The 26,649-nt window shown below is 45.8% G+C and overlaps 1 protein-coding gene across 8 annotated transcripts in view; it reads left to right on the plus strand.

The window, feature by feature from the left end:
* Window positions 1–11,788: 11,788 nt before the first annotated feature.
* Window positions 11,789–26,649, plus strand: part of PCM1 (pericentriolar material 1) — a 97,998-nt gene continuing 83,137 nt past the window's right edge. For 6 of the 8 annotated variants that reach the window (XM_030565534.1, XM_030565537.1, XM_030565536.1 and 3 more), the window contains exons 1-4: window positions 11,989–12,136; window positions 12,803–12,900; window positions 25,413–25,526; window positions 26,219–26,464. In XM_030565534.1, coding sequence (XP_030421394.1) covers window positions 25,431–25,526; window positions 26,219–26,464 — 342 coding nt within the window. In that variant the 5' untranslated portion in view covers window positions 11,989–12,136; window positions 12,803–12,900; window positions 25,413–25,430. Of the gene's footprint in view, window positions 11,964–11,988; window positions 12,137–12,802; window positions 12,901–25,412; window positions 25,527–26,218; window positions 26,465–26,649 lie in introns of those variants that run through there. The other 2 variants (XM_030565535.1, XM_030565539.1) reach the window with 2 other exon arrangements.

A 26,649-nucleotide genomic window follows, 5' to 3' on the forward strand; every position in this document is an offset into this window, starting at 1 on the left:
AATGCAAAAAAAAACAACAAAAAAAAAAACCCACCCTTGGACCCAGGAAGGAGCACTTGGGAATTCCTCCCTGTGGGGTACCCTCAAGCCCTTTCACACACACCCTCCGGGGAAGAGCTGAAAAAGAAAAAAAGGAAATTAGCTGTTGCCACCAGCTAATCAAACAGCATAAGCACAAACATTTTAGGACACTAAAAATCCAATCCAGTCCTTAAAAAAGCTAAATTCTATTTTAAAAAAAGGAAAAAAAATACATCTGGAATTTAGTCTTTTGCTAGATTTTAAAAGAGCAATTCCAAAAATTGAGTACCCAAACTAGCTTTCTTGGGGGTTCAGCTTAAAGATTACAAGCAAACATACGCATCAAGGGTTAGCACAGAGGAGATCTACAAGCCAAAATAAAAAAATAAACCTGATTGTGCCTAACTAAACATTCTCTATCCAAATATTTTCTGCTAGGTATGGAAGATGAATTTTCATACATGGTTCAAGCCTTACATAGCATTGCTGCTCTGTGTCTCCTTCTCCAGAGAACAACAGACAAAAGGAAAGTTTCTTTCCCAATTTTAAAAGTTTTAGCATTCTCATTGGCTCTTTTGATCAGGTGCCCACTCCTTTTCTTTTACCTGTGGGCTTGTTAACCCTTTGCAGGTAAAGCAAGCAGAGAACAGACACCAAGAGGGATTTTACAGCTAACTACCTGGTTGGGTGTTCATAAAAGGGAACTATCCTCTCCCCACTTCATTTATCACAAGGGGACTTGGGGTGTGGGCTCTGGGCGGCGCTTACTTCAGGGAGCTCCTGGAAGTAGCCAGTGTGTCCGGCTCCTAGGCGCAGAGGCATCCAGGTGGCTCTGTGTGCTGCCTACGCCCGTAGGCACTGCCCCCAGCCAGGATCCCAGCTAATGGGAGCTATAGAGCCAGTGCTTGGGGCAGAGGCAGCTAGCAGAGACCCCGTGACTGCCCTTTTTGCGGCCCCATGAGCAGGGTCCCTTTTTAACCAGGTGTTCCAGTAAAAAAATGGACACTGGGCTACCCTAGTGCAAGGAGAGGTTCAGGGAGCTAGGGCTGCAGGGAGAGTAGTGCAGCTAGTGCATGAGTGACAGATTCTAGGTAGGAGGATTTGTGGCTGGGGACAGTCCCTGGATGAGGAGCTAGATACTGGAGCACAGTACCTGGTGGTGGGCGCAGTCCCTAAGTTGGGGGCTGGGGGAAAGTCTCTAAGTGGGAGGTTGGTTGCATGGGGGGTCAGTCCCTGGGAGGGGGACTGGATTCTGGAAGGGGCAGTCCATTGGCGCGAGGGCTGTTCTGCCTTGGATAGGGCACCCTGTCTCTGCAGGACAGGCATTTGTGCCAGCTCAGTGTTGGGGGATCTAGATTCTGGGTGAAAGGAGGCCAGTCCCTAGCAGAGGGGCTGAGTGCATGGTGGGCAGAACCATGCACCTGACACAGCTCCCCATCTTTGCAGGCAGAGGCAGGCTCCGCAGCGGCACTCTCTGGGTGTTCAGTACAGCCGCAGCACCACCAGCAGCACAGAAGCGAGGGTGGCAATACACGGTGCCATACCACCCTTACAATAAATTAATTTTTAACGGTTAATGTTTTTACTTATTTAGCTACTTTAAAATGTTCTTGGTAGACATTTGCCGGTGTTGAAATGAAAGATACTATACCGATTTGAATCATAAATCTGTCATATAACAAATATTAAACCTTCTTTTTTTTAGATGTACTGGTAGTACATATATTGCCCACATAACACATACAGAGCTGAGTACGTGACCCACAATGATAAATAGGTTGACAACCACTGAGCTAGATGCTGCTGCCATCTGCAGGACAACAGGAGGTACTGCTCGCTCACAACATAGTACATCACTTATCTGAACCACTGCCAGTGTAATGCTGATTTTCCATGCAAGGCAATAGAGGGCGGGAGAAAAAGACATTACTTAAGTAATAGATGCAGAATTATTTTAACAAGTATCTGTTACATGCTCTAAACTGAGATTATTAGTTGCACAATATTTATACAGGTGGTAATGGTACAAATCAGCATGATCTATTACAGGAAGTTGCTACATATTCTTTTTTGAAAGTGATTTCACTTATGGAAACATAGGAATATACCCTTATGCCCCTAGCTGCTGTGGGGATATTTGCCATAAAAATCCAAGAGATTCGCTGCCTCACAGTTTCTGGTCCTTGTGTTCTTCTTGCACAAAGGGGATCAGTTGATGAGCCATGGAAAATAACTTCCCACAGCTGTTTTTTTGCTAGTGTAAAGGCTAGATGCAGGTTTAGTAACAATGTAAGTCTCCTTTACCATATTTTAATGTAGTATAAAGAAAACACCCACTGCACAGGATCAGCATTCAACAATAAACCACAAACAAATTCTTAGAGCCACCTGCGTTGGGAGTCTCAGGTAATATATGTTCGGGAATTCATGGCCCCTTTTCCCTACTTTTGGGAGTAGTAGAGGTATGAACAACTCATGATTGGATAACCCTCTTGAGCCGCAACCTTTGCTCTTAGTTAGGGACCTGGATAGCATATGGCTACTATATCACCTGTCACTCTGGGAAGAAGCTTATATAAACACAAATGGTGAGTGCTCTAACCATTGGTCTAAAGGACATAAGAGGAGGTTGCACCTGTCATAAACAGATAGCTAAGGGTTAATGTCTCTTTCACCTGAAACACCTGACCAGAGAACCAATCAGGAAACCGGATTTTTTCAACTTTGGGTGGAGGGAAGTTTGTGTAAGAGTCTTTTGTCTGTCTGCCTGTTTCCTCTGAGCTTTGGAGAAGTAGTTCTATTTTCTAGTCTTCTGTTTCTAAGTGTAAGGACAAAGAGATCAGATAGTAAGTTCTATGGTTTCTTTTCTTTGGTATTTGCATGAATATAAGTGCTGAAGTGCTTTGATTTGTATTCTTTTTGAATAAGGCTGTTTATTCAATATTCTTTTAAGCAATTGACCCTGTGTTGTATCATCTTAATACAGAGAGAACATTTGTATTTTTCCTTTCTTTTTATATAAAGCTTTCTTTTAAGACCTGTTGGAGTTTTTCTTTACTTCAGGGAAATTGAGTCTGTACTCACCAGGGAATTGGTGGGAGGAAGAAATCAGGGGAGAGCTGTGTGTTGGATTGCTAGCCTGATTTTGCATTCCCTCTGGGGGGAATAGGAAAGTACTTTCTGTTTCCAGGATCGGGAACAGAGAGGGGGGAGTCTCGGTGTAGTTTCACAGAGCTTGTGTCTGTGTATCTCTCCAGGAGCACCTGGAGGGGGGAAGGGAAACAGGATTATTTCCCTTTGTTGTGAGACTGAAGGGATTTGGGTCTTGGGGTCCCCAGGGAAGGTTTTTCAGGGGGACCAGAGTGCCCCAAAACACTCTAATTTTTTGGGTGGTGGCAGCAGGTACCAGGTCCAAGCTGGGGACTAAGCTTGGAGGTTTTCATGCTAACCCCCATATTTTGGACGCTAAGGTCCAGATCTGGGAATAAGGTTATGATATGGTGTGCAGCGTTGTGGGAAAGATACAATCCAGAAGCCAGTAGGAATATTATATTTTTCTTTTCTCTGCTAGGGGCTTTTTAGCAGAGAGAAACAGTTTGGTTTTAAAAGGGAACCAGAGAGAATTTTTTTTTCTGCTCTCTAGCAGTTTGTGGTTTGCATGTTAAGCGAGAAGACTGTTGAGGGTCTTTTGTCATGCAATAGCCCTCCCATTAGGTGGCAAGTACCAGCACTTATATGCATGCAAATTAAGTGGTTTTTCTGGTTTCCCTTCATTGAACATTAGCTAGAGAGAGAAAGGGAAAAAAAGTACTGTTGCTAGGCAGACTCCAGGAGGGAACAGAGCCTGCAGTTCAAAAGAGAAACACCGGAGGGCACCCCAACACAAGAAAACAGGAACCATGTCTACCAGGACAAAAATGGAGGCTGAAGGGCACTTCAAAGAAGCTGGACACAGGCGAGAGATGGAAAAACACAAACAGGAACTAGAAATAAAACAAAAAGAGATGGAGATAAAAGAAAAGGAAGAAAGCCTCAAACTGGCAGCCTTCCAAAGAGAACAGGCAGCCCAAGAGGCAGCACACAAAAGAAAACTAGAAGAAGAAGAGGTGGCCCACCGCCGAGAAATGGAAAAACAACAAAAAGAAATGGAAAAACAACAAAAAGAGAATGAAGAGAAGGAAAAACAGAGAAAACATGAACTGGAGTTGGCAAAAGCTGGGCTGCATGTGCCAGCCAACCCTAACAACCCGGCGCCAATTATTACTCCACAGCACAGGAAATTTCCCACCTACAAGGCAGGTGATGACACCGAGGCCTTCTTGGAAAATTTTGAAAGAGCCTGTCTTGGGTACAGCATCCCCGAAGACCAGTACATGGTAGAATTAAGGCCACACCTCAGTGGACCTTTAGCAGAGGTGGCAGCTGAAATGCCCAAGCCGCAAATGAATGACTATAAACTTTTTCAAACCAAGGCCAGATACCGGATGGGGATAACCCCAGATCATGCCCGTCGGCGCTTCAGAACCCAAAAGTGGAAACCAGAGGTGTCATTTCCCAAACACGCCTACTACATTGCAAAAAACTATGAGGCCTGGTTAACAGGAAACAACATTCAAACCTTGGAAGAAGTGAACCTCCTCATACAAATGGAGCAGTTCTTGGATGGTGTTCCTGAAGACATCACACGGTACATACAAGATAGAAATCCCAAAACTATCGCTGAGGCGGGGGAGATTGGAGCCAAATGGATGGAACTGGCAGAAAGCAAAAAAGCTACTGTCAAGGGGAACGATTACCCCAGGGGGCACACAGACCATAAACCCTACAACCGAGGACAGCCAAAGACCCTACATACCACCCAAGTAAAGCCACAGATACCCTACTCTTCAACCTCACCGGTCTCCAGTAACTCACCTCGGCCCAGTGACCCATCAGATGGAAGATGCTTTAAGTGTAATGAACTGGGACATATCAAGGCCAACTGTCCCAAGAACACCATGCGAGTGCAATTCATTACACCACCATCACCCCAAAGATCCCCAGGCCCAGATGCCTCTCAAATACCCTTGGAGCGAAGGGAAAATTTGAGAGTGGGCGGAAAGAAGGTTACTGCGTGGAGAGACACGGGGGCACAAGTGTCAGCTATCCACCAATCCTTCGTTGACCCCAAATTCATCAACCCAAAGGCCAAAGTTACAATTTACCCCTTCATGTCACAAGCTGTAGACTTGCCTACAGCTCAACTGCCTGTCCAGTACAAAGGCTGGTCAGGAATGTGGACTTTTGCAGTCTATGACAATTATCCTATCCCCATGCTACTGGGGGAAGACTTGGCCAACCAGGTGAGGCGGGCCAAGAGAGTGGGAATGGTTACCCGTAGCCAAACCAGGCAAGCTTCCAGACCCATTCCTGTTCCTGAGCCGTCCACAGAGGCCCCGTCTGTGTTACCAGAGACCCAGACAGAGGTAGTGGACCCAGATTTCATGCCTACCACTGAAACAGCCACAGCATCTCCAGTCCCAGGCCCGGAACTGGAACAGCAACCAGCACCAGCAAGTGCAACCACATCTTCAAACTCCACGCCAGAGGGCGCCAGCGAGCCAGAACTGGCAGAAGCACACGACAGCCATACCCAAAAGGCTCAGCCAGAGCCTGAAATACCCTCAGGTGCACCAGCGGAGAGCGGTTCACCAGCAACGGAAACAACCCCATCACCTACATCGCTTCCAGAGGGACCAAGCCCAAGTCCACAGTCTGAGGAAGAACTGGTGACCCCAGCCTCAAGGGAACAGTTCCAGGCTGAGCAGGAAGCAGATGACAGCCTTCAGAAAGCGTGGGCGGCGGCACGGAGCACCCCACCGCCTCTCAGCTCTTCTAATCGATCCCGGTTTGTTATAGACCAAGGACTTTTATACAAGGAAATTCTTTCTGGTGGACACCGGGAGGAATGGCAGCCGCAAAAACAGTTGGTGGTTCCAACTAAGTACCGGGGGAAGCTCTTAAGCTTAGCCCATGATCATCCCAGTGGCCATGCTGGGGTGAACCGAACCAAGGACCGGTTGGGGAAGTCCTTCCACTGGGAGGGGATGGGCAAGGATGTTGCCAAGTATGTCCGGTCTTGTGAGGTATGCCAAAGAGTGGGTAAGCCTCAAGACCAGGTCAAGGCCCCTCTCCAGCCACTCCCCATAATTGAGGTCCCATTTCAGCGAGTAGCTGTGGATATTCTGGGCCCTTTCCCAAAAAAGACGCCCAGAGGAAAGCAGTATGTACTGACTTTAGTGGACTTTGCTACCCGATGGCCAGAAGCAGTAGCTCTAAGCAACACCAGGGCTAACACTGTGTGCCTGGCCCTAACAGACATCTTTGCCAGGGTAGGTTGGCCCTCCGACATCCTTACAGATTCAGGGTCTAATTTTCTGGCAGGGACCATGGAAAAACTGTGGGAAACTCATGGGGTGAATCACTTGGTTGCCACCCCATACCACCATCAAACCAATGGCCTGGTGGAACGGTTCAATGGAACTTTGGGGGCCATGATACGAAAATTCATCAACGAATTCTCCAATAATTGGGACCTAGTGTTGCAGCAGTTGCTGTTTGCCTACAGGGCTGTACCACATCCCAGTTTAGGGTTTTCACCATTTGAACTTGTGTATGGTCACGAGGTTAAGGGGCCATTACAGTTGGTGAAGCAGCAATGGGAGGGGTTTACGCCTTCTCCAGGAACTAACATTCTGGACTTTGTAAGCAACCTACAAAGCACCCTCCGACACTCTTTAGCCCTTGCTAGAGAGAACCTAAAGGATGCTCAAGAAGAGCAAAAGGCCTGGTATGACAGACATGCCAGAGAACGTTCCTTCAAGGTAGGAGACCAGGTTATGGTCTTGAAGGCGCAACAGGCCCATAAGATGGAAGCATCATGGGAAGGGCCATTCACGGTCCAAGAGCGCCTGGGAGCTGTGAACTACCTCATAGCATTTCCCAATTCCTCACTAAAGCCTAAAGTGTACCATGTTAATTCTCTCAAGCCTTTCTATTCCAGAGACTTACAGGTTTGTCAGTTTACAGTCCAGGGAGATGATGCTGAGTGGCCTGACGGTGTCTACTACGACGGAAAAAAAAGACGGTGGCGTGGAAGAGGTGAACCTCTCAACCACCCTGGAACGTCTGCAGCGGCAACAAATCAAGGAGCTGTGCACTAGCTTCGCCCCATTGTTCTCAGCCACCCCAGGACGGACTGAACGGGCATACCACTCCATTGATACAGGTAATGCTCACCCAATCAGAACCCCACCCTACCGGGTGTCTCCTCATGCCCAAGCTGCTATAGAACGGGAGATCCAGAACATGCTACAGATGGGTATAATCCGCCCATCTACCAGTGCATGGGCATCTCCAGTGGTTCTGGTACCCAAACCAGATGGGGAAATACGCTTCTGCGTGGACTACCGTAAGCTAAATGCTGTAACTCGTCCGGACAACTATCCAATGCCACGTACTGATGAGCTATTGGAAAAGTTGGGACGTGCCCAGTTCATCTCTACCATAGACTTAACCAAGGGGTACTGGCAAGTACCGCTAGATGAACCTGCCAAGGAGAGGTCAGCATTCGTCACCCATACGGGGGTGTATGAATTCAATGTCCTTCCTTTCGGCCTTCGAAATGCACCCGCCACCTTCCAGAGGCTGGTAGACGGTCTACTAGCTGGACTGGGAGAATTTGCAGTTGCCTACCTCGATGATGTGGCCATTTTTTCAGACTCCTGGCCCGAACACCTACTCCACCTGGAAAAGGTCTTTGAGCGCATCAGGCAGGCAGGACTAACTGTTAAGGCCAAAAAGTGTCAAATAGGCCAAAACAGAGTGACTTACCTGGGGCACCAGGTGGGTCGAGGAACCATAAACCCCCTACAGGCCAAGGTGGATGCTATCCAAAAGTGGCCTGTCCCAAGGTCAAAGAAACAGGTCCAATCCTTCTTAGGCTTGGCCGGATACTACAGGCGATTTGTACCACACTACAGCCAAATCGCTGCCCCATTGACCGACCTAACCAAAAAGACCCAGCCAAATGCCGTTAAGTGGACTAATGACTGTCAAAAAGCCTTTACCCAGCTTAAGGCAACGCTCATGTCTGACCCTGTACTCAGGGCCCCGGATTTTGACAAACCATTCCTAGTAACCACAGATGCATCTGAGCGTGGTATAGGAGCAGTGCTCATGCAGGAAGCAACAGATCACAACTTCCATCCTGTCGTGTTTCTCAGCAAGAAACTGTCTGAGAGGGAAAGTCACTGGTCAGTCAGTGAAAAGGAATGCTATGCCATTGTGTACGCCCTGGAAAAGCTACGCCCATATGTTTGGGGACGGCGGTTCCAACTACAAACTGACCATGCTGCACTAAAGTGGCTTCATACTGCCAAGGGGAACAACAAGAAACTTCTTCGTTGGAGTTTAGCTTTCCAAGATTTTGATTTTGAAATTCAACACATCACAGGAGCTTCTAACAAAGTTGCTGATGCACTCTCCCGTGAAAGTTTCCCAGAATCCAGTAGTTAAAAAGTGTTCTTAAAATGTAAAAGTCTGTTAGTTATATACTTAGTAGTATATGTAAAGGTGCATGTGTTGTATTAATCTGTTTATTTTCAAGTTCTAGAAGGAAATTGCCGCCAGTGAGCTTCCCCACTGTCTGCAATTTGGGGGGCGTGTCATAAACAGATAGCTAAGGGTTAATGTCTCTTTCACCTGAAACACCTGACCAGAGAACCAATCAGGAAACCGGATTTTTTCAACTTTGGGTGGAGGGAAGTTTGTGTAAGAGTCTTTTGTCTGTCTGCCTGTTTCCTCTGAGCTTTGGAGAAGTAGTTCTATTTTCTAGTCTTCTGTTTCTAAGTGTAAGGACAAAGAGATCAGATAGTAAGTTCTATGGTTTCTTTTCTTTGGTATTTGCATGAATATAAGTGCTGAAGTGCTTTGATTTGTATTCTTTTTGAATAAGGCTGTTTATTCAATATTCTTTTAAGCAATTGACCCTGTGTTGTATCATCTTAATACAGAGAGAACATTTGTATTTTTCCTTTCTTTTTATATAAAGCTTTCTTTTAAGACCTGTTGGAGTTTTTCTTTACTTCAGGGAAATTGAGTCTGTACTCACCAGGGAATTGGTGGGAGGAAGAAATCAGGGGAGAGCTGTGTGTTGGATTGCTAGCCTGATTTTGCATTCCCTCTGGGGGGAATAGGAAAGTACTTTCTGTTTCCAGGATCGGGAACAGAGAGGGGGGAGTCTCGGTGTAGTTTCACAGAGCTTGTGTCTGTGTATCTCTCCAGGAGCACCTGGAGGGGGGAAGGGAAACAGGATTATTTCCCTTTGTTGTGAGACTGAAGGGATTTGGGTCTTGGGGTCCCCAGGGAAGGTTTTTCAGGGGGACCAGAGTGCCCCAAAACACTCTAATTTTTTGGGTGGTGGCAGCAGGTACCAGGTCCAAGCTGGGGACTAAGCTTGGAGGTTTTCATGCTAACCCCCATATTTTGGACGCTAAGGTCCAGATCTGGGAATAAGGTTATGATAGCACCACCAGCAGACATTTGGTGTGGGTTTAGATGTGCTCTGAGTATGTCTACTGGATTGGGCCCCAAAGGCATAGTAGGCAGAGGAACGCAGTTTGTGAATGAGTTAAGCATGGAGCAGTTGGGCAGCGTCAGAACTTAGGTGGCTGAGCACATGCCTAACTGCCAAAATTTAAGCACTTTGGGGATTTTAATGGCAGAAACTTAAGCACATAGAGAATTAAGGTGCCTATATGGCTAGGCAGCAACTGAGCAGGGGTTTTCTGAATGTCAATGATGCCTAGATTTGGACATTCCACCCCAAGTATCTTATTTTTAATACAGGGATGTGGCTGATAGAGACCACAGGACACGTTAGCAGGAGTTATAGCATATTAAAAGTAACCTTGTATGAATAGACCAACAGGTGGCAGGTGTGAAGAGCTGATGTAAAGAGCTGCAGAGAGGAAGCCAAAGTGATATTGATCTTACAAAACCTCAGGTATATGTTAATGGATGGTGTTTAAGACTATGTAACTATTTACATGTAAATGGATATAGAGTTCTCTCCTATGTGTTTTTTGTGCGTGTGTGCTTCTTTATGATGTATAATGAGGGCCTGAAAGTTTTTTGTTTTGTTTTTTTTCTTGTTGCTGTGTAAAAATACCTACAAATGATACAAAACAAAACACACAACAGGGAAACAGTAAAAGAGACTATACACAATGTGCAGGTAAATGTACAAATTACATGTGCTGAAAGAAAGATTTTCTCTTTAATCTTTTAATTATCATTGTATGTGTGACTTATGAGAGAAGATGAAAAAACTTTTAAACCTAAGTATGCACTTTAAACTGATGTCTCTATTGCAGTCTAAATAAAAATAACTTCTCAGACTTGATGACTGATGTCATGATCCTATTAGTATGCCATAAATTTAAAATCTAAAAAATGTTTAATATCTTTTATATATAACCACAAAGAAGTAAACAAAGGGCACAATCCCAACAATTCTCCTTCCTTTTTAGGACACCTGTAATGCAGTTAGATCAGTGGTTCTCAACATTTTGTATTGGTGATCTCTTTCACACAGCAAGCCTCTGAGTATGACCCCCCTCTTATAAATGAAAAACACATTTTTTAAAATATTTAATTCTATTATAAATACTGGAGGTGAAATGGGATTGAGGGTGTGGAAGCTGACAACTCATGACCCCCCCCACATAATAACCGTATGACTCCCTGAGGGGTCACAACACCCAGTTTGAGAATCCCTGAGCTAGATCAATATGCAGTATGAGTAGCTGAAAGCCTGTGTTATCATACAGGTGTAATTCATAAAGTCTGGTGGTAAAATACCTGAAAATGGTTGAGAATTTAAAAACTTGATGGTAACACATTGCAAAGCAAAAACTCGATGGTAACAGTGATGATTGAACTTGCTGATATTTTAACCAAAATTAGCTCTCTCTCATACGTGTTGCTGTTTCTGTCACTTCACACAGACTTAACAGACATTCTAGGCTTCAGTGACACATGTAGAAAGTGACAGGCATGGAAGATTTGTTTTGATTTGTGTGAGTGGTGAATAATGAGGTGTGCAAGGGTGAGGAAATGCAATTTTGGGGCAACTGCATGGGCTGGTTAAATTGTTTTGAAGAATTGTGGCAGTTAGGTCATGTAATCTGCTATGAATGCAGTCTCCTCCAGATAACCCATGGGACTTTTGCATGCATAAACATTAGCTGTTGAATAAGGGTGGGGTGGTTAGTTGAGTTACATCAGAGACCACAGTGGTACTGGACTCTTGGCATGGGACAAATACATATCTTACATACTATAGCTGTACATTCCACCAGTGTAATTCATAAAGTCAAAATGGCTGAGAACTGAAAAACTGGATAAGAGACTGTGAATCTCAGTGGTGATTGAACCAGTGACATGTTGAACAAAAAGTGCTCTCAACCCTGCTTGTGATGCGATGGGAACACCTGACTCAGCAGACACTCATGGCTTTCGAGTGACAAAAATTCTTGACCTTTATTAGAGCACTGTAACCACAGACTACACTTCCCAGCATGCGTTGCGATCGGACAGTGTCTGTACATCTCTCTCTACCCATAGTCATCCTCAAGACCACTGAAACTACCAATGTCACCATGCTCTGCTCCTAAGTGGTTGGAACCCGTTTGGTCACGCATGGCATGCCGGGATTTGTAGTTCTGGTTTTCTTTGAGGCACTGGCTCCATTCAGCCGCCCCAGGATTCCCGCCAGGAATCGAGTGAGCGGCACAGCGTGAAAAAAACGCGCTATTCCAGCCTTCAGTCACGTGCCCTTACGCGGCCGCGGGGGGGGGGCAGCGCGGAAGAGCATCTTCGGAGCAGGTTACTAAGTAACGGTGTGTATCCGTCCGCCCCGTCCCGCCTCCGCGCACGGGGAGAACCAAAATGGCGGCGAAGGTGGCCGTTGCGGCTTGCGTGTGAGGGTCCCTGTTCCCCCCCCACCCCCAACCAGGCGGGTCCGGTCGGTGCCGCAGGGCGTGAGGCCTAAGGCAGCGGAGCTGCTGCCAAGGTAACACCGCTGCCCCGCCAGGGTCTGGGAGCCCGAGTCCGGCGGGGGAGCGGGTCTGGGTGAGGGCCCCGATCTCGGTTATCCGGAGCTTTTCCCAAGGCGGGATCCTTCCCCGAGGAGCCCCCGTCCCATGTTATTCCGGCGGCGCCGCGGCCGCATTGTTCCCTCCTTCCCGCCCCCCAAGCATGGCCTTTTCCCTGTCGCTCCCCGCGAGGAGCCCGCCTCTCGCTGCCCGGCTCGCGGCCCCTGAGGCGCCGCGGAAGGAAGAACTGGGGCGGGCCTGTGTGGAGCCCTTGGCCTTCCCAGCCCGCTCGGCCGGGCCCCGTGGGTGGGGGAGAGCAGCGTAGCGCTCGTCTTGCCCTGCCAGTATCGTGGCAGGTAAAGCGGCCGCCGGTGGCTCGGCCTCTCCCGGAGCGGAGGGGGCCGCCGATTCTGTGCCGCGGCTCCTCGCCCCAGGGTGCCCGGCCAGCTGTGCCGCTCGTTCCTGCCGCGTGGAGGTGGCGGTGGGGGAGGGTATGTTGATCGTTCTCCAAGGAGACGCTGCGCGTTCACGGGCAACGGCCGCCCGGTGATTCCCTGCCAGCGGCCCTTGGCGCGGAGCCCGCCCGCCGGCTTTGCCGCTGGGAAGCAGCGGGTCCGCCCCGCTAACCTCTCCCCACCTTGCAGTGTGTCCCACTCGGCTCCTCCATCCCCGCTGGCGGCAGCAGGAGGCGGAGAGGGCAGGAACTTTCCTGCGCTGGAGTCTCGGAGCGGCTGAAGGGCAGGTAGGTCCTGGGTGCCATTGTCTGGGCCTAGACTAGCGATCATAATGAAAACGGACTTCAGCCCGGCCCTTCCTGTGTCTGGCCGCTAGGTATCCAGCGTGTGGTGTGGTCACTTATAAGGGCTGGTCTACACTAGGGAAGGGGCTCGATCTAAGATACACAACTTCAGCTATGTGAATAGCATAGCTGAAGTCGAAGTATCTTAGATCGAATTACCTACCGTCCTCACGGCACGGGATCGATGTTTGTGCTCCCCCTGTTGACTCAGCTACAGCTGTTCGCGTTAGTGGAGTTCCCGAGTTGACAGGAGCATGTTTGGGGATCGATATATCATGTCTAGATGAGATGTTTTATATCGGTCCCCGAGAAATCGATTTCTACCTGCTGATATGGCAGGTAGTGAAGATGTACCCTTACTGTGCTGGAGCTGGGAGTTCTCAGCACTACCCCCATTGAGGGCACATCTCACTGGCCAAGTAGCATTCCAGCCGCAGTCAGTGTTTTTGTTCACAGTTGTTTGTGATACATGTGAGGCTATGACTGTCAACTGAAAGAGATTAGAGAACTATTTCTCTGTGTTTTTGTTTGTTTACGTCCTGGGTTGGCAACACTACTTTAGTCAGTTTAATGTATAGCCAGCTTTCTCAGTTGCCTAGATCTTCCAGTAACAGACTCTGATGGCAAAACTGGAGATTAGAAGGAGATTCATGAAGTGTCTGTGGTATATGAAATTACTTTTAATTTATCTTTTTTAAGTGGCTAGATTTTAAATTCATGTTGTCCCTTTAAAATCTGTAGGTTTCAGAACTTCTGAGTTGAAGATTTGTGCAGAATATTTAATTCCCCCCAATCAAATTATAAATGTTGAACATTTTGAGCTTTTACAGCTCAAATGGATACTTTAAAATTTGACAAGAGACTGTTTCATAACTTTACCCAGTCATGGTTGAGGTTATAAGTGTGCATAAAATAAAAGGCCTAAAATAAAAGGTTACATCTTGGCATTGGTTTGCTATAGTGCCAAATGTTTACTGGACTTATACCTTTACACAATTTGATAATTGCCAGCGTATCTAATAGGATCAGCAGTTTTGATATTGTATTGTATTATATCTATACAATACAAAATTGATGGTATGGATCGTTAGTGCAAATTCTGGTAAAACGAGGAGTTGGTTTGTTGGCTTTCTGTGGCTACTTGATGATAAAAATGAATAAACATTCTCAACCTGAAATTTTTGGGAATTTTTTTTTAGCTTAACAAACCATTTTTCTGATAGACTATCCACTAACTGGAATGGCCTTAATTTTTTTTTTTTTTTTTTTTTTTTTTTTAAACCTTTAGCAGGTAAGAATTATCTTCTTTTGTTAGTGTTTGTAAGGGGCTCTTCCTCAAGGGAGATACTGACCTATAGGAAATGGTGAAACTGATTATATGCAAAGTGTCACTGAAAACCAGAGAAAATAAACATAAAAGATATTAGTTTGGCTAACTGTTCAGTTATACTAGTATTAGATATTGTGACTGTATGATTTTTTCAGACAAATGTTGTCATGGTGTATTTCCCCACTCTGAACTTTAGCGTCCAAAAGACGGGGTACCAGCATGAATTCCTCTAAGCTCAATTACCAGCTTAGTACTTGTAGCGCTGCCACCAACCACGAATTCCAGTGCCTGGTACACTCAGGTCCCCCCAAAACCTTGCCCAGGGAACCCCAAGACCCAGACCCTCTGGATCTTAACACAAGGAAAGAAAACCCTTTCCCTCACCGTTGCCTCTCCCAGGCTTCCCCTCCCTGGGTTACCCTGGAATATCACTGTCATTCAAACTCCTTGAATCTTAAAACAGAGAGGAAAACTCACCTTCCTCCTCTTTCCCCCTCCCAGACCCTTCCTGAGAGAGAGAGTAATCCTAACACAGAGAGAAATTTAACCTTTCTCTCCCCCTTCCCTCCTTTCTCCCCACCAATTCCCTGGTGGATCCAGACCCAGTCCCCTGGGGTCTCACCAGAATGAAAAAACAATCAGGTTCTTAAACAAGAAAAGCTTTTAATTAAAGAAAAAAAACAGTAAAAATTATCTTTGTAAATTTAAAAAATGGAATAGGTAAAGGGTCTTTCAGCTATAGACACTGGGAATACCCTCCCAGCCTAAGTATACAAGTACAAATTAAAATCTTTTCAGCAAAATACAAATTTGAACTCCTTTCAGCGAAATACACATTTGCAAATAAAGAAAACAACCATAAGCCTAACTCGCTTTATCTACCTAGTACTCAGTATTCTGAGCTATTAAGAGCCTGTATCGGAGAGACTGGAGAGAAACCTGGTTGCACGTCTGATCCCTCTGAGCCCCCAGAGTGAACAACAACCAAATTCTAACAGCACACACACAAACTTCCCTCCCTCAAGATTTGAAAGTATCCTGTCCTCTGATTGGTCCTCTGGTCAGGTGACAGCCAGGCTCGCTGTTCTTGTTAACCCTTTCCAGGCAAAAGAGATATGAAGCACTTTCGTTCTATTAACTCTTACTTATCTGTTTATGACATGGTTTTATTAAAGTCCCTTGTAATAATAAAAACAATTAATTTGTGGAGATTAATGACTATGCTGAAGGATAGCAGGTTCACATAGGATATTAACACTGTCTTGTAAGCTTTCCTTTTGTTGAAGATAGATTGGTGGAAACACAAAGGGAGAATAACAGGACAGCAAAACTTTCATAAGCAAATCTCTTCTGCAAATAGCTGCTAGGAAGTAAAGTGAAAGAAAATAATGCACCAAGTAAAAGACCAAGAAAAGCTGAACTTAATTTCCCATACATGAAATTTTATTGAATTGACTGTTCATACAGAGCTGCTTGTAGTCTTAGTTAAAACAAACTAATCAGAAAAAAGTTGGAAGAATTGTATAGCTCTTCAAGCTTATTTTAGTGAAAAATATCTCAAAGTAACGAGTAATTTGCATCAGTTTCTAAGAATTTATTTGAGTCCAATAGGGATGTGAATTTATTAGAAAAGGTTTTAAAAACAAATATAGGACATCATCAGAATATGATAAGCTGCTTGGACCATGATTCAGCAAGATGCCTAAGCACATACTTAAGTTTAAGCATATAAATAGTCCAGTTGATTTAGTGAATGCTATAAACCAGGATTAAAAGTCCCAATGCCATGAAAATATTGGTAAATAGGAGAGGAGAGTTACTTAAGATTTCAGAAGTTTGCACAGGTGTAACTGAATTGATCTTAGCCTGTGTGCAGTGAGAGAAGTCTTACTTAAGTAGAAATACTCAGTCCTTATAGGAGTTTTTATGTAGTAATAAAAATGTATCTGATCTGCATCTTTCTTCTGTTACATGCTAAGATAAATATTACCCGTTTTTTTTACACTGGAAAAAATTGGCTGTTGTGATGTAATCTTATGCTAGACTTAGACAACTTGTATAACATCAAAAGGGAAGAATATACTTAGTCTGATTGTAAACCAGATGGTATTTAATCTTGCCAAGATGAATTCATTATGGCCAGTGACATAGGTCAGGATAAAATGGTTGTTACACTGTCAAGCCTTGCATATACACCTCTACCTTGATATAATGTGGTCCGCGGGAGCTAAAAATCCCTACTGTGTTATAGGTGAAACCCCATTATATCGGGGTAGCTTGTGGCAGGGCTCCAGTGGTGATTTAAAGAGCCTGGGGCTCTGGCTGCCGGGAGCCCTGGACCCTTTAAATTTCCACCCGAGCCCCTTTGCCGGAACTCTGGGGTAGCAGTGGCAGGGCTCTGACAGTGATTTAAAGGGCATGGGGCTCCCCACAGTGGCCAGAGCTCCAAGCCCTTTAAATCACCGGCCGAGCCCCGCTGCTGCAGTCCCGGGATAGCAGCGGCAGGGCTCCAGGGGTGATTTAAAGCCCTGGGCTCCGGTCGCTGTGGGGAGCTCGGGCCCTTTAAATCGCCGATTGAGCCCTGCTGCCACAGCTCGGGGTTACCGCACTATATGCAAACCCGTGTTATATCGGGTTCCGTTATATTGGGGTAGAAGTGTATTCACAGTGGATTTGACCTTAATTGCACATTGTAGCTAAAAGTTACTCTGTGTTTGCACTTGGTGTTGATAAAGTGTATTGATTTGAAATGAGGTCTCTTGAAAACAATCTTTAATAAAAATTTTTATGTCATACTGTTTTCCTCCTCACTTGTATGCCTTTGGTGGTGACATCTGCTTATAGCACCAGATACATTGCCATCTAGAGACATAAGTTTAGATGATTATCCTTTTGCATGGCAAAGTCTTTACTTTTCCCATCAAAGTCACTGTTTAGTCCTTTTTTTAGCATCCTTTCTTCCGTCCAATTCTTGAAATACCCTTGCAGGAAAGTCCGTCAGAGGAGCAGTATGTCTCTGCTGCTCCTGCTCAAACTTCTTTCATGTGGTGCCATCAACAGTGTTTTAGTGCTGTTAAATGGGAATAGTGTACATTTTAGATGTGTGCTCACCTTGATTTATCCGAGCTGTCATTAGTTGATCTTGTCAAGTCTCTCATATACTGTGACACAATCCTTGCAGAGCCTCGAACTAAAAGCTATTGTGTTACCCCTCTGTCTCAGCAAGATCCACCTCAGCAAGATCTGTCAGCTCTTTGCTACCCCCGTCTGTACGCCTTATCAGCAGACTTCTTGAGACTCTGCCAATCTTGACATTCAGTGAACCCTAGTTCCTGAACTGCCCAGGGGCTTCTCTCTGCAGTATCCATCCCCAGTCACTGGACAGTCACCAAAATTACCAAGTCTGCTTCCTTCAAAGAGACATGAAAGCCTGTTAGTTTATCTAAGGCCCACAATTTAATACACAGGATTGAGATGATTTTATGGTAAAAACTAAAAATAAATCTCTGTTCTCTATTAATAAACTTAAGTGATATTAAGCCAGGATAATCGAACTACAGCTGATTACAACTGAAAAAAAAAGATGCTTTTTAGTGTCTAAAATAGGCAGTTTCTCACGTATTAAAGTAATTTCTCTGCGTCCTTACCCATGTGGCTGGGGGGACTCAGAGCTTGGCTACACTGGAGAGTTGCAGCGCTGTAAACCCACCACCAGCGCTGCAACTTACTGTCCACACTTGCAAGGCACATACAGCGCTTCATCTCTGTGGCTGCAGCGCTGGCTGTACACCTGGTCTGCCTCAGGTATAACGATTGCAGCGCTGGTGATGCAGCGCTGCTCCACAGGTGTGGCCACCAAAAGCGCTGTAATTGACCTCCAGAGTATTAGGAGGTATCCCAGAATACCTGTTCAGCCACTCTGCTCATCAGTTCGCACTCTACTGCCTTGGTCTCAGGTGACTCCCCCTTTAAATGCCCCGGGAATTTTAAAAATCCCCTTCCTGTTTGCTCAGCCAGGTGTGGAGTGCAATCAATCAGTGACCATGCCTCCAGATGCCAAATGAGCCCCAGCATGGACCAATGGCGAATTTATGGACCTCATCAGTGTTTGGGGGGAGGAAGCTATGCATTCACAGCTGTGCTCCAGCCATAGGAATTACGATACCTATGGGCAGATCTCAAGGGCCATGCTGGAAAGGGGCCATGACTGGGATGCGGTGCAGTGCAGGGTTAAAGTAAAGGAGCTGCGGAGTGCCTATCGCAAAGCCCGCGAGGGAAACCGCCGCTCAGGTGCTGCCCCCACGACCTGCCGTTTTTACAGGGAGCTGGACGCAATACTTGGGGGTGACCCCACTGCCAATCCAACGACCACGATGGACAGTTCAGAGCGGGGAGAGGAGAGGGAGGTGGGGGGGAGAAACCGAGAGTGAAGGTACTGGGCTGGGGGGAGACACCCCAGAGTCCCAGGAGGCATGCAGCCAGGAGCTCTTCTCATGCCAGGAAGAAGGTAGCCAGTTGCAGCAGCTGGAACTTGTTGGTGAAGAAGAAGCAGAGGAGCGGGTTCCCGGTAAGCAGCATTTATTTTCATGATGGAAATGTTTCGGGAGAGGAGGGGAGGGTTAGGGCTGCATGCGTGCATGCCTAGATGTGGAATAGCACATTGATGTGGTCTATCACGTCGCGGTAATCGGCCTCGGTAATCTCTTCAAAAGTTTCTGCCAGAGCATGGGCAATGTGCTTGTGCAAGTTTATAGGGAGAGCCACTGTGGTCCTTGTCCCAGTCAGGCTAACGCATCTGTGCCACTGTGCCATGAGGGGTGGGGGGACCATTGCTGCACACAGGCAAGCTGCATAGGGGCCACGGCGGAATCCGCATTGCTGTAGAAGACCCTCCTTTGCTTCCCAGGTGACCCGCAGCAGTGAGATGTCTTCCAGGATTAACTCCTGTGGAAAATGTAGGGATAGTGTTCAGTGTGGTCCCCCTGCAACTGTTTGCTTTCCCCAATGCACAAAAACCCCAGTGCAGCCCTGAACCAATTAGTCCCCCTTCCCAGATGACCTGCAGCAGTGAGATAGCTTCCAGGATTAATTAACTCTGCACTCATTCCCCCTTACTCACCATGTCTTCACTGCTGTGGGCTCTCTGTGCTCTGTTTGGTATGTGGAAAGTATGCTAAAGTGAGACTGTAAACTCCTTCACTGTGATTATATACAGTGCTGCCTCTCTGTTAAATGTTTCAATTTTTGTCTTTCTAATAAGTGTCCTTGACTACTACTGCTATTCGACTGGCCGTATCAGAGATTGCTGAAAGGCTACAGAACCTGAGGAAAAAGCCACGAAAAAGCAAAGAAGATATGATGAAAGCAGTTATGAATCAGTCTGCCAGAGAGAGGAAAAAGTGCAGCACTGGAGGGAAAGAGAAAGCAGGAGAAAGGCATTGGCTAAGAAGAAAAGCTCGAAGCAGCTGATAAGCCTCCTGGCGCGCCAAACGGACTGTATCCAGTCACTGGTAGCCATGCAGGCAGAGCACTACCGTGCCGCCCCCGCCCCCCCAAGCTCTCTCCATTGTTCCCCAATGTCACCTCAAAACCCCCTTCTCCAGCATCCAGGTTCTTACCACCACCAGCTGCCCCCAACACCTGTATGTTCACCTACCAACTTTGAGAACTACGACCCTTATCCTCTGCACTCAACCCCCATCACTGTGCAGCATTTTCATCCTGAAGAGCAGCAGTCATTGCACAGCACTCCAGGCAGGACATATTCAAACCTCTGACTGTACAGTTCACCACCCTACCCCCCTGCCCTTTTACTTACTTTTCAATAAATGATTTCTTGGCTTTTAAAACAGTTTTTATTATTGCAGAAAGTGAAAGATACTGTACCCAAAGGAAAAAACAGGCACTGCAAATCATTGTAACCACTGCACTTCATTCCCGTGCAAGGCACCAAACATTACTGTTGGCTTTCAGCCTCAAATTCCTCCCTCAAGGCATCCCTAATCCTTGTAGCCCTGTGCTGGGCCTCTCTAGTAGCCTTGCTCTCTGGCTGTGCAAATTTAGCCTCCAGGCGTTGAACCTCGGAGGTCCATTCCTGACCGAATGTTTCACCCTTCCCTTCACAAATATTATGGAAGGTACAGCACGTGGATATAACAGCAGGGATGCTGCTTTCCCCCAAGTCTAGCTTCCCATAAAGAGATCGCCAGCGCCCTTTTAAACGGCCAAAAGCATACTCCACGGTCATTTGGCACCGGCTCAGCCTGTAGTTGAAGCAGTCCTTGCTCCTGTCAAGCTTCCCTGTATACGGTTTAGTGAGCCAAAGCATTAACGGGTAAGCAGGGTCTCCAAGGATCACAATGGGCATTTCAACATTGCCTACTGTGATCTTCCGGTCTGGGAAAAAAGTCCCGGCCTGCAGCTTCCTGAACAGGCCACTGTTCCGAAAGATGCGTGAATCATGCACCTTTCCTGGCCAGCCTGCGTAAATGTCAATGAAACACCCATGGTGATCCACAAGCGCCTGGAGAACCATAGAGAAATACCCCTTCTGATTAATGTACTCGGATGCTAGGTGGCCTGGTGCCAGAATAGGAATATGCGTCCTATCTATTGCCCCTCCACAGTTAGGGAAACCCATTTGTGCAAAGCCATCCAGAATGTCCTGCACGTTCCCCAGAGTCACATTTCTTCTTAGCAGGATGCGATTAATGGCCCTGCAAACTTGCATCAACACTATTCCAACGGTCGACTTTCCCACTGCAAACTGGTTTGTGACTGATCGGTAGCTGTCTGGAGTTGCCAGCTTCCAGATTGCAATAGCCACCCGCTTCTCTACTGGCAGGGCAGCTCTCAATCTCATGTCCTTGCGCCGCAGGGTGGGGGTGAGCTCCTCACACAGTCCCATGAAAGTGGCTTTTCTCATCCGAAAGTTCTGCAGCCACTGCTCGTCATCCCAGACTTCCATGACGATGTGATCTCACCACTCAGTGCTTGTTTCCCGAGCCCAAAAGTGGAGTTCCACGGTGCTGAGCATTTCCGTTACTGCCACAAGCGATTTAGTGTCATACGCGTCAGGCGAATCGATATCGTCTGACTCCTCACTGTCACTTTGGAGCTGAAGGAATAACTCAACTGCCAAACGTGATATGCTGGCGACACTCATCAGCAAAGTCCTCAGCAGCTCGGGCTCCATTTCCGACAGAAGTCGCGCTGCACAGAAACCGTTGGGAGACTCACGATGGCGCCAAACGTGGTCGGAAAAACAGTGACTGCTGGGATGTGAAGCGATGCACCACGGGGCGTTGGGACAGGAAGCGGAATGACCAACACCTTTACGTCCCCTTCCCACAACCCATGGCGCCAAAATGGGACGAGGTGCTCTGTGGGATAGTTGCCCACAATACACCACTCCCAACAGCGCTGCAAATGCTGCAAATGTGGCCACACTGCAGCGCTGTCCCTACACAGCTGTACGAAGACAGCTGTAACTCCCAGCGCTGCACACCTCCAAGTGTAGCCAAGCCCTCACTTTTCACAAATGTAAAGAGAGCTGGCCTCTTTGTGCCTTAAGTGATGGATAACCGACATGTTCTTTTGCTGCTCCTTATATTCCCCTGAGTTAATTATCTTTTCCTCAGGAGCCAGGATTCCCTGGAATTCAGACTCCAGTCCTACTGTGTGTTTTCCAGTAAGCTGATGCCCTCTTCCTGCTGTTTGATCATTCTGTGTACCTCACATGCACTATACTTTAATTGTCTTTTGCTTGTAAAGCCTGACCACAGTGGACCGGCCAATATACATTGCTTTGTTTAGGACAAACCAATGTATCATCTCTACTTGGATTGTTTGGTCTAAACATATTTTAGTAACTTATTTACGGCACACGTACATAACTCTTTACATCTAACTCAGGGGTTGGCAACCTTTCAGGAGTGGTGTGCCAAGTCTTCATTTATTCACTCTAATATAAGGTTTCACGTGCCGGTAATACGTTTTAACATTTTTAGAAGGTCTTTTCTATAAGTCTATAATAGATAACGAGATTGCTGTATGTAAAGTAAATACGGTTTATAGAATGTTTAAGAAGCTTAATTTAAAATTAAATTAAAATGCAGAGCCTCTCGGACCGGTGGCCAGGACCTGGGCAGTATGAGTGCCATTGAAAATCAGCTCACGTGCCTCCTGCAGCACACGTGCCTTAGGTTGCCTACCCCTGTTCTAACTGTACATGCATCATGCAAAAATATTAATGACTAGAGTGTCATTAATTTTCATGTGGTACCTTACAAGATGCTCTTTGGATAAATATTGTAACAGTATGCTTTGTGTAGTGAGTTTGTCAGCCCTGGCAACCTTGCAAACCTTGTAATCTGTTTAGTGCTTGTTCCTTCTATGGATTTAGAAAACTGTTTTCAAAAGTAATACATGCTTATGATATTTTAATTTTTTTGTTTTGTAAATTAATCTAGCTGTGCAGTTTGTGCCTAGGCAGTGGTGAACTAGAGATTTGTTTACATGTGGAAGTTATACTACTTTCACTTTTATTGCTATAATTAAAGCAGTACAACACCTTCATGTGGACACATTTAAATGAGTATAAAAGAGTTGGTAGCCAACTTATAAACATAGATAACCTCTGCACATATAATGTGCATTATCTGTGATGTGAAAATGTGGGTTTTGGAATTAGTGGTCTGGGATGGCGATGAATTTCTGACCCACCAGTATTATATACCTTCTGGTTTTTTTGGTCTCCTATCTGAGCTACTAAGTTCTGACTAGCAGCAGAAGAAATAAAATAGCACCACATTGTATTGCATAAGATAGCTTCAGAACATGATCCTAATTTTCACCTGACAGCTTGGGCTATGTAGGAAAGTGATTACTTGCAAATGTGTGTCAATATTCACCTTCTGTAACTGAAGGGATTGTTATGTGAATATCAGTGTGGGTGAGAGGAACTGGTTTCCTACTCAACACAGCTAACGTGTGTCACAGGTAGCTTGACTACAGATTTGTTCTTTTATTGTGCATGTTTGGTTTTGCAGCGCTACAGTATATGTGATTACACATGGCTTGTGATCTTTCATACCAACACTCAACAAGATAAGCGAAGGATTCAGCTTTAAAAAGCTATTATTTTTCTCTAATTTTCTTTAGCTATATGTAAGTGGTGTTTGTATTGAAAGTAGTTAAACTCAGGCAGAAGTGATTTCCTTAACTATCGACAGAGTTAATTTAACTTCAGATTTCTTTCTAATGCAGACCCTTAGTTTATCTTACATTAGCAAAATATATTTTTTAGCTAGATACAAAAATATAGTGGTTCATATGTTTTCATTTTTCTATAAACAATATTTAGGATAAAACTTGGGGCATTCTCTAACTAAATGTTTGTAATCTGTGGTATAGCAAAGAGAAGGAAGTCTTCTTACTGATTGTTAGCTAGTGTCCCTTTCGGTGCTCTGTTACGATATGTTTTAGTATTGAATGCAGGACATTTTGCTTTGAATACATTCTTTATAGGAAACTTTTAATTCTTGGAAGACTTACTAGACTGACATCACTGTGGACCTGATGTTACTGTATTGCAGGGGTTGGCAGCCTACGGCACGTGTGCCAAAGGTGGCACGTGAGCCAATTTCTGATGGCATGCGGGGCGGGCTGAGCTGCTCAGCCCACTGCTGCTCTGGGGTTCCCGCTCTTGGCCCCTTACAAGCCAGGGTCCCACCGCCAGTCCCACTCAGCACCCGCTGCTGGCCTGGGGGAAGGAACTCCAAGCTGGTAGCGGGCTTAGACCCCAGCTGGCAAGGAGCCAGCAGTCGAAACCCCAGAGTGTGGTCTGGCTAAGCTGCTGAGCCTGTCGCCACTGTGGAGTTTCCACCGCTGGCTTCTACCAGCCAGGGTCCCGCTGCCGGTCCCACTCAGCCCCAGCTGCTGGCCTGGGGGATGGAACCCCAGACTGCCAGTGGGCTGAGACCCCATGGTGGAAACCCCAGAGCGGCGGCGAGCTGAGCACCACCAGCTCTTTGCCAGCTGGGATCCCCCGGCTGCAGCCCCACTCAGTACCCGCTGCCTGCCTGGGGGAAGGAACCTCAAACTGGCAGTGGGCTGAGACCCCAGCTGGCAAGGAGCTGGTAGTGGAAACCCCAGAGCAGTGGCTGGTTGAGCAGCTCAGCCCACCGCCGCTCTGGGGTTCCCGCTGCTGGCCCCTTGCCAGCCGGGGTTCCTCCTGCCGCAGCCCACTAAGCACCCACTGCTGGCCTGGGGGACAGAACCCCAGACTGGCAGTGGGCTGAGACCCCAGTTGGCAGGAGCCGGTGGTGGAAACCCCCGAGCGGTGGCGGTCAACCTCCCATTGTTCTGGGGTTCTGGCTGCTGGCCCCTTGTCAGCTGGAATCCCCTCCGCAGCCCCACTCACCTTGTTTCCAGTTGAAGTTCCAGTGGAGGCCACCTGCCAGACAGGGTCCAGGCTTTCAGCCCTGCTCAGCCCTACCAGCTGCCAGCTCCACTCACCTCAGCTGCCGATCTGGGGTTCCAGCTGGTTATCAGCTTATAACTCAGAAGCCTGTGTGCAGCTTAAAGTATCTATAAAGGTGCCACTACACATTGGAAAACCCAGCAAGGAAAAGCAAGGGCAAGGATCACACTAAACTAATAAGATCTGCATTTTAATTTAATTTTAAATAAAGCTTCTGAAACATTTTTAAACCCTTGTTTACTTTACATATTACAGTAGTTTGGTGGTTATTATAGACTTATAGAGAGACCTTCTAAAAACGTTGAAATGGATTACTGGCACGCGAAGCCGTAAATTAGAGTATATACATGAAGATTGGGCACACCACTGCTGAAAGGTTGCCGACCCCTGCTGCATTGCATTCTTTATAATGTTTCCAGGAACTAAAATTTCTGATTATACCTTTTTGCTCTTTATTACGCAAGGTGAGGAATGCTAAAATATTTTTAATTTGTATTGTTCTTTTATAATAGAATAATATTAGAAAGTAAACCTCAGAGCTTATTTACAACTTCTGTGAGAATGTTTAGTTATAGCACCTGTCTTGGTTTTTCTCTGCATTGCTAATTTTTGCATTTTGCATCAACTATAATTTTTTTTTAGCATTTTTGACTGCATACCATGGCAACAGGAGGTGGTCCTTTTGAGGAAGGCATGAATGATCAGGACTTGCCTAGCTGGAGCAATGAGAGCTTTGATGACCGACTGAACAATACGGTATGATTCATGTTAACTTTTAATTGTCACATCATACTGTAGGTGAAAATTGACATGTAGATTCTACTGCAGTGATGGATAGATATGAAACCATAAAAATTGTCAAACAAAATACTATAGTAGAAGTTAGTTGTTTGCATTCTGTTCATAAAACTAAATACATGTGTCCAATTGAAACAAAAGTCAGCAAACAAATGTATAAGTCAGACATAGATTGAAAGAGCCATATGCTGATATGAATGATCATCCTTGGTCAAGAGATGGCCTATCATAACTGAGTCACAAATGTAGCTATGTATAAACCATTTTGGGGTTGAGGGTGCGGGGGAGCTAGTCTATTTGGTTGAAAGCCATAAGTGTGAATTTGCTTTCAAGGTTAAGCATTATAACCTGCTGAAGACTGAGTAGAAGGAAAAATTCTAGTGTAGCTTTGTTTCAAGTGAATAAGTACTTCTGAAGGCTAAAAAGGTTAAGTGGACCAAACTTCCTGTCAGATTACTTATTATTCGTGCTTTGGAGAAAACTATATTATCCAATTTGACTCTCAAATTATTGCTTAAATATAAGTATGTTTTGGCATTTTTGTTTTTTCTGTAATTCTGAAATTGAGTCAAACTCCAATTCACTGAAGTAAACCATATTTTTTTTCATTAAAGAGATAATAAATATGCCTTTTTTCTGCTTTTCTGAAGGACTGGGGGGGTCAACAGAAGAAAGCAAACAGGTCTTCAGAGAAAAACAAGAAAAAATTTGGTGGGGAAGGTGAAACAAGGCTTACTAATGACATATCTCCAGAGTCCTCACCCGGAATGGGACGGCGGAAGACAAGGACTCTTCATAGTTTTCCTCACACTAGATATATGACTCAGATGTCTGTTCCAGAGCAGGCAGAATTAGAAAGGCTTAAACAAAGAATAAACTTCAGTGATCTGGATCAGGTTTGTGGATATGTATTTGCAAAAATTGTATAAATATGAATATGAAACAACACAAACCTGCTAAACTGTCTTTATTAATCTGACAAACATCAAAAGGAAAGAGTTTGAAAGTCAGTGGCTCAAATAAAAATGTGTATTGACGTCACATAACAAGTAATAGTCCAGATTCTGAACTGGAAAAAGTG

This window comes from Gopherus evgoodei, chromosome 5 (genome assembly GCF_007399415.2).
Source record: "Gopherus evgoodei ecotype Sinaloan lineage chromosome 5, rGopEvg1_v1.p, whole genome shotgun sequence".
In the NCBI taxonomy this organism is placed as follows: domain Eukaryota; kingdom Metazoa; phylum Chordata; order Testudines; family Testudinidae; genus Gopherus; species Gopherus evgoodei.